This window comes from Rhinolophus hipposideros, assembly GCF_964194185.1.
Source record: "Rhinolophus hipposideros genome assembly, chromosome: 17".
NCBI classification, from domain to species: Eukaryota; Metazoa; Chordata; class Mammalia; order Chiroptera; family Rhinolophidae; genus Rhinolophus; species Rhinolophus hipposideros.
In genome coordinates, this window is record NC_138063.1 from 4,422,929 (window position 1) to 4,435,666 (window position 12,738).

At 47.0% G+C, this 12,738-nt stretch overlaps 1 protein-coding gene across 6 annotated transcripts; it reads left to right on the forward strand.

Moving 5' to 3' along the window:
- Positions 1 to 1,926: 1,926 nt before the first annotated feature.
- CBLN2 (cerebellin 2 precursor) lies at positions 1,927 to 12,511 on the forward strand. Of its 6 annotated transcripts, none has more exons than XM_081078863.1 (4): positions 1,927 to 1,948; positions 4,362 to 4,886; positions 7,839 to 7,958; positions 8,223 to 12,511. In XM_081078863.1, exons 1-4 carry the CDS (start codon positions 1,931 to 1,933, stop codon positions 8,418 to 8,420), a joined length of 861 nt encoding a protein of 286 aa, XP_080934989.1. In that variant the 5' UTR covers positions 1,927 to 1,930; the 3' UTR covers positions 8,421 to 12,511. The 6 variants fall into 6 exon arrangements, with proteins under 6 accessions (XP_080934989.1, XP_080934991.1, XP_080934992.1 ...); XM_081078865.1 differs by lacking the exon at positions 1,927 to 1,948 and adding an exon at positions 2,411 to 2,639; XM_081078866.1 differs by lacking the exon at positions 1,927 to 1,948 and adding an exon at positions 2,808 to 2,912.
- The last annotated feature ends 227 nt before the right edge of the window (positions 12,512 to 12,738 follow it).

Genomic DNA, 12,738 nt, shown 5'->3' on the forward strand with positions numbered 1-12,738 from the left:
CTTCCGTAAAGTTAAAATTAAAAGAAATTTATCTTTTGTTATTAATGCGTACATGTTTATTTTTTAAAGTATTTATATGGTATTCACATCCAAGAGTATGAAACGCAGCAGATATTTATACGTAGAATAAAATCATTAATATATTTGTTTAAAGCAGCCAGAAAAAGCTACAATGCACACTAAACATGCATTTCAATGATGGGTTTTAGCCAAAGGAAATAAGTTTACTCTCTATTAAATAAATATTTTAGATAAATGAAAGGAAGGGAACTTGAATGATATCAGTCTCCTTTACCCAGTTAAAAAATATTAGAACACTTTCCTCTGAAGCTCTGTATCACCATCTGTCTACCACAGCGTGGTTGTGGGTGTTAAACTGTGTGTTATATCCTAGATAAAGGAAATGGTGCGATATCTGACACATAACAAATGCTCAATAAATGGCTGGTGTTGTCAGGGGGATGGGCTCACACTATTACTATTGTTCTAACCACGACAGTTACTAGTAACATGGCGATGGGACAGAAAATATAATCCCTGAGATAACTGGAAAATGTTTTTCACTTTAAAATGTGTATTCCAAATTTTTTTCTAAGCAAGTTTGTGGACTAAAATTCTTATCTCCAGCTAAATTTCTCCTTGTAGGTAGAAGAATCAATTCATCAGTGGATAAATAATGTTCCATTGCTGTGTCAATCTGCTACTTTTCACAATTACCAACTTCCTTCTAAAAAAACAAACCTCAGGCCTATGTTTAAACCTAACCTGTTTTTCCCCATTACATAAGAACTGTTATTGCTCTAATTCCATAATTGAGTTCACTATGCAGATTAAGGGTTTCTTTATTTATAGAATTTAAACATTTTTGTTGCTACCTGGAAAAGAGGTTTGGTTTTATTACCCCAAAGGTGCTGATAGTCATCCGGTGAATGTGTGTTTGCATTCATAGTGGAAGAAATGCTTGCACAACATTAAGGTCAGATGCTTTACAGAGCTGTTATTTAAAGATTTATAGATGTGTGAGAGGCATTGCTACCTAATTACCATTCCCAAATCGGACTAATTATCAGTCTGTACCTCACATTTACTTCACAGGTCTAGTGCCCTTTGCTCTTCATGCTTGAAGATGAAATCATAGAATGGTGCTTATTGGTACCGAAATACGGTGGCTTTGAGAGTTTTCTGGAGGAGTCCAATGCATCTGACCAGCATGTTATAAAAATGTGGAAGCAAAACACTTAATTGTCAGCAAATGTCCTTTGGAGAATACTGAATAGCTGTGGGGGCTGTTTTACATTGTGTACTATTTTGCATGTGAGGTAGAAAACACTTGGTGCAGAAGTTTTTAAATCAGATTTTTACAACCATGCTCGATATTTATCTCAGGTAATACTATGAAATTCTGTTTTCACTGTGCCCTGTCTTCCGAGATGCCCATTTCGGCTGAACTGCTTTGAAGTGAATTTCCTCGTGAAAGCTTAGAGATGAAGCCCTGGCGGTTCGGAAACAGGGAGAAGAGCCGTGTGAAAGCCTATGGGGAAGTAAGGACTTGAAAACCCACTACGTGCTGGAAAGGCCCCGGTTACAGGGTTGAACCAGAACCCTGGCTGAAATCTTCAGGCGAACGTGGGTTAGGCGTGGAGTCCGGAGGAATAAGAAGTACTTTCCCTCTGTTCTTGTGATTGGCATTGGCCGATTTGTGGTTTAATTTTGATCAGTCTACCAGCAAGGGGGCTGCTGTGCAGGTGACAGGATTAAGTATTTTTTAACGATTGTTTTGAAAGGCAGGTTGCAAAGAGAATGCACATTTAAATACTGTCTTCGTTGGAGGGAGGCATGGCGTGTACAGCCCAGCGCTCAGTGCCAAGGTGTGGCAGAGAGTGACACCGAGGAGCACCTGGCGACAGCACACATCATCTTGGCAGAGCTGATGGCGAACGTAGTAAAGGTCTGCAAAATCGAGAGCGCCAGCCGCGTCACTTTGTCAGGGGCAAGGGCGCCGGGAACGCCGTTTGTGGTTGTATTTTTGCAGAGGCCAGGACTGCTTTTGAGGCTCAAAGAAGACCCTCAGGGAACCCACCCTTGTCCCTAGAGCGTCCCCATTCCTCGCGGGTGCCCGCTGGTCCCCAGCCCGCTGCAGCGAGAACGCAGCGCCGGTAGATGGCGCCCCACGCCCGTGCCTGCGCTCGGGGCGCAGCGCGGAGACCCCGCGCGTGGCCGCGGTGCTCAGAGCTCCGAGCTCGGAGCAGGCGTTTTAATAAATGAGCGCGAGCGCCGGTGCGTTCCTGGCGCCCCGAGGGTCAGCGGGCGGCACCGAGACCCCAGCGGAGGCGCCTCCTCGTCCCTGCCCAATCCTGCCATTTGCCAAACTGCAGATTCCGGAACCGCAGCCCTTAAGCCATTAAAATCCCAAGCGTTTTGCCTCTTCAACCCAGTTTTTTATTTTTATTTTATTTTATTTTATTTTATTTTATTATTTTATTTTATTTTATTTTATTTTATTTTATTTTATTTTTTAAGAAAACTGCTCCCCCCCACCCCCACCCCCACTACCACCCCAATTATGAAAGTGGTCACGCTGTTCGGGATTAAGATTTGGAGGGAATTTGGAAAAGAAAAGACAGAATCGAAAATCAGAGGTGCGAGCCGTCTCCGAGGGTGCCTACTTTTAAGGAGAGGCTTCCGGGAGGGTTTGAGTGTTGGGGTGGGGGCCGCACCTGGCGGTCGGTGCGGGGTGCGCTGGGCTGCGGGCGCCGCGTGGAGCCGGGAGGCGGCAGTGCGCGGAGCCTCCCGTCGGGAAGCTGGGCTGCGCAGTGTGGAGACCCGAGGACAGAGCCGCGCGGCGGGGGCGCTGGGGGCCAGGGGCGCTGCACGGCTGCGGGCCGGTGCGGTGCAGACCCGGTGCAGGCCAGGTGCGGTGCGCGCGCGGAGCGGGACGCACGACGTCGGGGTGCGACGCGTACATGGTGCGGTTTGGGGCTCCGGCGTGCGGGTCCCCGGCGGGGCGCGGCGCGCTGCCCACGGGTACGGGTGCGGGGCGAACCCGGAGCCCGCGCTGGCCCGGGCGCGAAAGAGGCAGGGCGGGGCGGCGCGGTATTGGCCACGAGCGGCGAGAAGGGTCGTGCAGGTGTCTCCCTCCTCCCGCCGGCTCCGCTCATCCCCTCCAAGCAGAACTTGGCGGACGGCGGTGCTTGCTCACCATGGAGGTTCCAGGTAACCGACCGACTCTGCGCTCCGCGACCGCGCGGTAATTGCGTTCCTGCGTGTATTTTAATGGGGACCATCGCGAGCCTGCGTCTGGGAGTCCAGAGAGCGTGACGGAGAGAACATCGAGATCGTTGTGTGTGGGGCTGAGGACAGAGCTCTGCTACTCACGGAGAAACAAGTTCTCTGTTCTGAGAGTATTGCAGGAGTTGTTCGGAGGCCGTGGGCGGTGAGGGGAGAAGCTTCCGTCCTTTTCGGTTCTGAGCTGGGTATGGAAATGACCTGCCTGGTTTAGGGGGAGCAGAGGAGGGCAAGTAAAAGTGCAGACGGCGCGTAAGTTAGCAGAAAGCGAGGGGCTGCCTCCCAGTCCAGGAGGAGGGGGCCAGAGTCTGGAAACAAAAGCTGCACAATCAGCCCCGCTCGGGCTCTGGTTGCTGGAATCCTCTGGTCCTGCGCCAGACAGAGGGATCCGAGGGGCTCTCCAAGGCGCTCGCCGCTGGCTGTGGGGACGCGGATGTGGGTGTTTGCTTTTAGGGTCTCTCCTCTGCTCTCTTTTTTCCCCCTCTTAATCTTATTCACCCTAAGGCACTTCGTGGGGATTTGGTCTTTGGGTGGAAAATGGATAAGATGTACACTAAGTGGACAGCTTTACGAAAATCTCCAGGATGGAGAAACAGAGGATGAAAGGGAAAGCGGCGAAAGGAAAAAAGGCTCCTTGGTGTGGCTTTTAAGAAAATGCCACCGAAATGAAGGCGATTCAGCATTAGTGGATTTTGTCTTTGCCGGCGACCTGAGCCCCCCTCCGCCTTTGGTTGAATGGTCCTGGGGGGCAGGGTGTGGCGGGTGGCAGCTTCCCTGAGGGTCCCCCACCCTGTCTTAGTGCTGAGGCCTTGCAGAATCGCGGGCCCCCCTGACATGACCGCACCCCCGGCACGCGCCGCCACCGCCACCGTGGAGCCTTCCGTGATGCCCTGTCCAGAGCTCCCGGGCGTTTCTTGGGACCGCTTCTGCCCATCGGGGTGGGGGTGGCTGTGCGCGGGACCAAGAGGGTGGCCTCCAGCGACGGGGCTGGAGCGCCCCCAGCAACTGCACCCCGCGCCTGCTCCCTGCACAGCTTCACCTCCCAGTCTAAGGGTTTGGGTTCTCTGCCCTGACAGGTCCGCTGGCGTCTTTCTTCTGAGGACGACCCTGGCCTTAACCATCAGCGCAGGGGACAGAGGCCAGAGGAGGCCACCCACCGGCCACACGCGTCGCTCGCCCTCCGGCGCTCCTCTTGCCCCTGCCCCTGCCCGCCGCCGCCCCCGCGCGCCGCCGCCCCAGCCCCGATGCCGGCGCCCGGCTGGGGTCGCCACGGGCCGCCGCTGACCATGCCCGGGCGCCGGGGGGCGCTGCGAGAGCCGGCGGGCTGCGGCTCCTGCCTGGGGGCGGCGCTGGCCCTGCTGCTGCTTCTGGTGCCCGCCGGCTGCCCGGTGCGGGCGCAGAATGACACGGAGCCCATCGTGCTGGAGGGCAAGTGCCTGGTGGTGTGCGATTCCAGTCCGTCGGCGGACGGCGCCGTCACTTCCTCGCTGGGCATCTCCGTGCGCTCCGGCAGTGCCAAGGTGGCCTTCTCCGCCACGCGGAGCACCAACCACGAGCCGTCGGAGATGAGCAACCGGACCATGACCATCTACTTCGACCAGGTTAGCGGGCCGGCCTGCCCACGGCACCTGCCGCCCACGGAGGACAGGGCAGGGGCCTGGCTTCCAGGCTCTTCCCGCCAGTCTGCCCTGCCCGGCCCTCCCCCTTCTCCTGGCTCCCGTTTCCAGTAAGCTCTCCTTGCCATTCCCCCTTTGCATATTGTAGCCTCTTCCTAAATAGGCACTTGGATGACTGAGAGCCCCATAAAGCTAGGAGGTCTGAAATATATTTCCCCAAAGGAAAAGGCACGTTCTACTTTTCCCTGGGATGGGAGCTGTCATTTGTGGTGGACAGGCTTCAGTCACCCAGGTGGCCAATTTAGGGACTGAGTGCATTTCACAGGCTTCATACTCCAGAGGGGGTTGTCTGGAGGTCTTAGCCAGCACTCAGAAAAGATGTACCCATTGCTTCTTTTGGAACACACTGGGGCGATGATGTTTGTCTTCAAGAAAAATAAGTGGGCAAGAGTGTGGGAGAAATCGCACGGATGATTATATAAATATAAAACAAAGTAGAGTGTGGTTATGTAAATGCAATCTGTAGTGAAAACAATGTACTCAACATAATACACAAGTACAATATATGCAATATATCAATATATAGTGTGGTTATGTAGATTTTAAAAAATGAAACAAAGACCCAGGATGTCATTTGTCCTAAGCCGCTTTTAACTTCTCCTTGGTTCGGAGGAAAGGATAAGCTACATAATCCCGCTTTAGCAATCTCTTCTCTTCTCTAGGTGATTCCACCCAGGATGAGAGGTTGGGGACTTCCTTTTGGGTCCACCCTCCTTGGTTTCCGTTGTTTTTCAGAAACAAATTGAAAACATTATAGTGGTTTGCAAACTTGAACTCATCAGTCCTTCCTTGTGCCAAAATGCTTTCAACAAACGGACTACCCCTGGCTCTGATTGCACATGGGGGCTCACTGCACGCACAGAATTGACTTCCCTTCTCTCCACTAATCAGCTCTCACACCTAAGGAATGATAAATCTCCACACACACACACTCACTCACTCACACACACACACACACTTGCCTCATGTAAGCCAGTGTGTTCATTTATTTTAATTTTTGTTAAAGAGTATGTAACACAGTTGAAGTCTGGGGTGTTTTGCGGGGGAGGGAGGGGGGTCTCTCTTTAATCTGTTTTTATTTACAAGATTCAAAAATATTTATTTTAGTTATGTCCAAATAAGTCAACAACAAGGAATAGGTATGTGGTAGCTACTTACTGAATCAATAACTTCTTAGTTATGTGTGATTATTATTCACTGTCCAGTGTTCCGCAAATAGTATCCCAGCATTTTTACATCCATCATTGCATCTGGGTGTCAAGAAAACTGTGACTTTGCGCAGGAATCGTAGCAGCAGGATCCTCATTTTATAGATGAAGCAACTGTGGCAGGCCAGGTCGCATGTGTTCCTTCCTGGTTCCCCAGATACGGAGTAACTGAGACCCGCTTTTCTGAGCTGCTTGGGTGATCTTCCATCTGCAGCAGGACACTTAATTTACCAGCCTCCTGAATGTAAATTTGAGGGGAAAGAGTTGAGGGAAAGAGGTGGTAGAAACAGCAGCAAGGGCTTGAATGGAAAAAAAACCTCTATTCTTTTTGCAGGCATCCCAAGGCCCACTGAGAGCGCGGCCTGGGGCAGACAGGACAGGGTCCTGAAGCTCAGGTTCTTAACCATAGTTCCTGTAGGCCTGGGGAACTGAGGTGGTGCTCTGAGCTCTGGCTAGGAAGCTGGTGCAGATTGACTGCCCAGGTCACTCCCGCACTTGTCATTAATCTGGGAATTACATGTCATTCATTTGTAATGAGTGCATAAGAAATAACCACAAAATGCATTCGGTTAAAATTTGTTTTCTGAACAGATGACAGAATCTCTCATTTAGGGCTGAGTTGTTGTTGCTGGGGTGGTTGCTTTAAAAGCCGAGAACACCAGGCAAGCCATTTTGTTATCTTAATCGAATGGTGCATTTGTATATGAGTAAGAATTGGGACAGTATCAAGGCAGAGTGGCCAAATTCTGTCTTCAACATCTGAAAAGTAATTGGGTTGTAATGAGGGACCCTCCACTCTTCAACTTCTGCATATAGCGTTGTAATGCTCTTATCCTCATTTATTTGTGAAAAACCACCTGCAGGGTCATGTGACCTCATGTCCCATGGCTAACTCTGTCATATTCTTGCACGTATGGAATTCACAGGGTTTGAGCCAAGAATGTCCAAGCTGCTGATTCAACTCTCCCTTTATTTATTCAAGCTTATTGCATGACATCATAGCTCATCTCAGGGAGCAAACACATTAGTCATAGGAGAGAGGGGAAGCAGACACAGCCAGTGTTTAAGGACTGTGGTCTTTTACTCCACAGTAATTATTGAGCGCCAACTGTGTGCTACCAGGGGCTGGAGAAACATGAACACAAAAACCTCGCACAGTCTATTCCACAGCAGCAAAGGAAATTTGGTCCCAAGCTTCATCTGAGGGATGTTATCTCATTTAATTGGCCTCTTATTCCATAACGCTCTTTCTACCCATCCCATGTGGCACTCTAATTTTGGTCAAAGCTTCATGTCCAAGTCCCCATAATCCCACAAACCTCTGAGCAGACTCAATTTACAGTTTGTTTACTGACCTGATTGTCTTCCATTTCTTTCTCTCTGCCCTGCCACCAACATAACAAAATTTGCACCCACTTCTTCAATGCATAAATAAAATATATGTTAAAAAATATTTATGAATTGCCATCCATTAGAAATCACTTCCTGCTGCAGTGTTTTAACTGCAGCCCCGCTCCCTCCCAGGGCAGCCTGGCACACTGCGTGGGTGCTGCTCACTGCTCCTTCTCAGCTCATAGGGGAACTGGGGCTACTGGTTTTGCCAGGGGGATTCGAGTACATGCTGAGAGGGGCTCACTATGTTGTGTTGTATTCCCTCTTCTTTTTTCAGGTTTTAGTAAATATTGGCAACCATTTTGATCTTGCCTCCAGTATATTTGTAGCACCGAGGAAAGGGATTTATAGCTTCAGTTTCCACGTGGTCAAAGTATACAACAGACAGACCATCCAGGTGGGTAGCTTTGAACACTGACCCTTTCAGCTTTGGGTCACTAGTTCCCCTTTGCTGCAGGCCCTGTCACCCCCCTCTGTGATGCTGGGAGCTGGGCTGAGGGAGCCTGGAGCTGGGAACCAGCTGAGTCCTCTGGGTGGGGCCTCTGAAGGGGGCTGGGGAGGTGCTCCAGAGAAAGGAAAGGGTGGGGGCAGGGGAGACCAGGACAGGTATATGGCAGTGGGGTCCTGCGTGGTCTGCTGAGCTTTGCCCTCTGCGTTGCAGGTCAGTTTAATGCAGAACGGCTACCCAGTGATCTCAGCATTTGCAGGAGACCAGGACGTCACCAGAGAAGCGGCCAGCAATGGCGTCCTGTTGCTGATGGAAAGAGAAGACAAAGTGCACCTCAAGCTGGAGAGGGGCAACCTCATGGGAGGCTGGAAATACTCCACGTTCTCTGGCTTCTTGGTGTTTCCTCTATAAACACAGAGCCCCCGGATGGTGGGGAGGTTGCCATCTGGACCCCGGAATCCACCCTCTCTCACACCGTGAACTTGCCTGAGCAGAACAACTCATTTCCAACCTCTGTCAGACTGTTGCGGTAAAAGAATGATTTCCTTCTAAATCTCCAGTGTTTTCTTTGAATATTGACCATTCTTTGGGAACCCGGCCTCTAATTAGTTTTAGACGACAAGGTCTTCAGGAGAAATGAAATTATCGATCTGAGCAATTTGTACCTGTGATTGTAAAGTCGATATGGGATTTTATTGTTGGGACCATTGCCTTTTCTTCTTTTGTTTGGATGTTGTCTTGGTACCCCACTGAGGAGTGCCGCAGACCTCAGGATGGATTGCAGGTTGCAGCCCAGGCTCAAAGGAAGAGCCCAACAAATCACCACCCTCCGGACGGTCCTTGAAATGTGTTCTCTGTGTGTCTGTTCCGCCTTAAGGAAGAGAATGGCTTCACTTTCATTCTGCATTTTTCCCTGGGTGGACGGGAGGACTCGGGAGGGGGAAGGGAGCATTGTGAACCTGTGAAGAAGTGCTTTATCTGGAGAAGCAAATTTTGCACGGTTGGACTGCGACTTTTGTTCTGTATTGTTTGTGTGTGTGTGTGTGTGCGTGTGTGGTTTTTTTTTTCTTGAAAAGCTTTACTTTTCTTTCCACTCTCAGCTCTCCCTCCTCACCCTTGCTTTTATTTTTCATGCTGGGGTGAAGGAGAGAAAATGTATGTTGAATTCCTGGATGAGACCAAACCAAACCAAACCAACAAAAAAACTGCATTTTGTTTTGGATAAGACCAAAACCAAAAAAGAAAGGTATCTGTATATCCAAATACAAATGACAAATGGACAATTCCGCTTGTTCTCTCAAAGAGACTCTATCAGAGGCACCTTTAGAACTAACAACCTGGACTATTTTTTTTTTTTTTTTTTAATTTACACTCTGGAATACTTCCTTAAGAACCTGATGTCCCTGGGTGGCCTGAATCACGTAAAATGAGAATGGGAGCTGTCATGACCACGTCTCCTAAACATGGTTTCCTTGCCAAGTGGCCTGGGTTCTGCCAGCAGCATATTTTCATTTATCTGGACCCACCTCTGCGTGAGCATACCAGGATCAGCTGTGTCAAAGACAACAGGACCGGTCCCTCCCTCAGGATCCTCTTCTGATCTGCCTAGGAAAGCGCTGTGCTGCCCTCCCCTGTGAGCACCTGGCCGGGAAGCCACCTGGATGTCCCAGTGGCTAAAGGTATTGGCAGAGCCCCCCAAGGAGCACTTTTGCAAATCTTTCTCATTTTGGCACCTTGTTCAACAATGTTATCAAAATCCAGCTGCGAGTTTGATGGGCACAGAATTCTTAGACCAAGGAAATGTCACTGATCCCACAGCAGTCAAAGAAGAGACCTCAAACCGGATGTTACTTTGTCCTTTGTGTAACAATGTAACCAAAATATTGATGATAAAAAAGTCGTAATTTAAAATTCAGAATAAATGGGTTTGATGTCTGCCTTGCTCTTCTCCCTTCACATCGTTTCCCAAATTCTCAAAATTTGTGTAAGTATTGGCCACAGGTCAGGGACTCGGGGAAAGTCAGTCCATTCTGTACTTGAGTAAAAATTACACACACACAAACACACACTCCCATATGCAGAGCTAGCGATGGGTCTAGGTGGAAACTGCGCATAACATACATTCCAATTTATATATAATATTTTTCACACAGGAAAATTTGGGGTGGGACGAGGGGACATAAGCGAAAAAGACAGCATTCAAAAGGCTTCCTGGATAGGCAGTGTGCTTTTATCATATGTAATCATTGATGTGGTACAAGTTCCAACCCCATCCTTCAGAGAACAAGGCTATAAAAGGGACTGGCATTTGAAGATAGCATCTTCAGAGGTATGCATGAGGATGGAGCAGCACAGGATTCCATTTTCAAAAAAATGCAGTGGGGATTATAGAAATGAAAAACTAGTCTGACTAAGGGTCTGTGTTCCACTGGCCTTAGGTGAAGTGCATAATCTGATGCAGCATTCAATTTAAATTAAAATGCTGTTACCTTTTGTGAGGGGTGGAAAATGAAGGTACGTCAGCCCAAAGTGACTTGGGGTGTTTTGGCTCCGTGATTACTAGAAATACTTCTCAGTGACAAGATCGTTTATGAATGTTGACAAACAGCAGGTGGCTGGCGAATATTTTTTCTCTGTGTTTTATTGCCCTTGGTTATTTAGTCCTCTTCCCCTCATTTCTTTAACCTTTCGTTCAATATGAAATAAACAGCAAGCCTCATTAGAGGACAGTATAGCACTTCAGAGACTGAAAGACATATGAGTACTTGTTATTTGTCTTGGTTAACAATATGGGATACACATATTTCTTTGTGTTTACAACTTCATTACAAACAGGCTGTCATTTGGTTATATTGTCTAATAAATGGGTTATTAAATTGACCAATTTAAAAATAAGTATATTTCAGGAGCTTGTTTTATATTAGGAAATACGCTTCATCCTGTTTATTCCTCTCTCTCTCTCTCTCTCTCTCTCTCTCTCTCTCTCTCTCTCTCTCTCTCCTTCTTCCCCCCACCCCAGCTGGATGCCTAAGGCTCCATCAGGAAGAAGCCATGAGGGTGGTGTTTCTGAAGTTATTTGTCCCCCACTGCCACCTCTGCCCAGGTTCGAGGTGGCTAATGATCTTTGAGGTAGATGAGGCTCCTGTGTGTGGTCTGCAAAGATACATAGGTCAGATGGAAATTTGAAATCGAGTTTCCTTTGGTTGGAACAAAAGAGACACCTATACTCTTTGCAGCCCGGTTTGATCAGCCCCATCTCTGAGCCTCAGTTTCCCCTGCTGCAGAGAGAGGACACGGAGCCCGGTGCATCTGCCCAGCTCACAAGGCTAAGGTGAGGGCGACACTGAAGGTCTGAGGACAGCCAGGCACCATGATAATAGGAGGCGTGATGTGGTATGGAGGGTGTTTCTGGAAAATCCGACTTCTCAACGTGAAGCTTATGAAAAACATTTAAGATGAACCTCTGGGAACATTTTTCTGTGAATTTCCATATACTCAAATAGCATGGTAAAATTGTGGCACCATATTGAAGTATAACTTGATTTTTAAGAATGATAATATAAACATGTCAAAATCTATACATTTTCATATAAACTCAATTCTTCAATTATGTTACTTGACTCTCCTGTGAGGCTCCAGCCTACTGTTACATTCCAGTATGTAATACCGACGTTTTATAAAAATATACACCTGCGACACTTTTAACACAACGAGAAAGGAATTGCCAAATTTTTAGTATTATAATAGTAAGTTGGTTTAGGTGATAAATGTTAATCCTATTAAACTATATATGCTCTTAAACAATACTATCTTTTAAACTTAAAATATGTTCCAATTAGAAACAACCCTGATGATTCAGCTCCTGAGAAACTGTGTTTACCATCTGTAACTCCTGAGTTGTTTTTTTTTTTTTTGGCCTCCTAATATTTTTGATTTCTGCATTCCATACAATGAAATCATTTATATTTTGAAAGTCTGTGCTTTCTATGTCTGCTCAGAGCATGGTGATAAAAAGCCTCTTGAATATTTGCACAAAAACTCATGGAATCCTATAGAAATCACATAGTCACTTGTTTGGAAAACATTGTTTTTAGCTAAATCTAGTTACATCAAGCATCCGTAATGTTTAAAAGATATGCAAAACAAATTAAAACTTTGCCAAATACTAAAATTTGTTTGTAATATTTCCATGATAGCTTATCAAGTCACATACTTAGTAACGATCACATATATATTGTTTGCTTGCAAATACATGAACATATACATCTGTTTTTTTTTATCATAGTGATATAAAATTAAATACATAGATTGGCCACATTCTCCTGGAATCTACAAATATATGGGAGGAAATTTGATGAATCACTTTATACAAGAAAAAAAACACAAAAAAACAATCCAAAACAAAAACATGGGTTGCTCCAGCATGTCCTATATATAGCAAAAGTAGAAAAGAATGTTCTGTGAATTTACATCCCCATAATTTTGCAATCTTTTATAAGGAAATAAATACTACATAAGATAATGTTGCTGTGAGTAAATAGTTAAAATTTATATTTTCTGCATCAAAGGAAGTGTATAATACTTTAATGCATAGACACACATGAGTGAAAGGCTCTGTTACATTGTATTGGTGATGGTGACAAATAATGGAACTCAAAGAGGCAGGTTACCATGATTCACTCTACAGGCTTTACTGTGTACTCTGTAGAAACATTTGTGAAAAACGTAG

Excerpts from the sequence above, each read along its gene's own strand:
- CBLN2 (XM_081078863.1), top strand. Across the intron at positions 4,887-7,838 it reads TGACCATCTACTTCGACCAG|GTTTTAGTAAATATTGGCAA; the intron begins GTTAGCGGGCCG and ends TTCTTTTTTCAG. Across the intron at positions 7,959-8,222 it reads ACAACAGACAGACCATCCAG|GTCAGTTTAATGCAGAACGG; the intron begins GTGGGTAGCTTT and ends TCTGCGTTGCAG.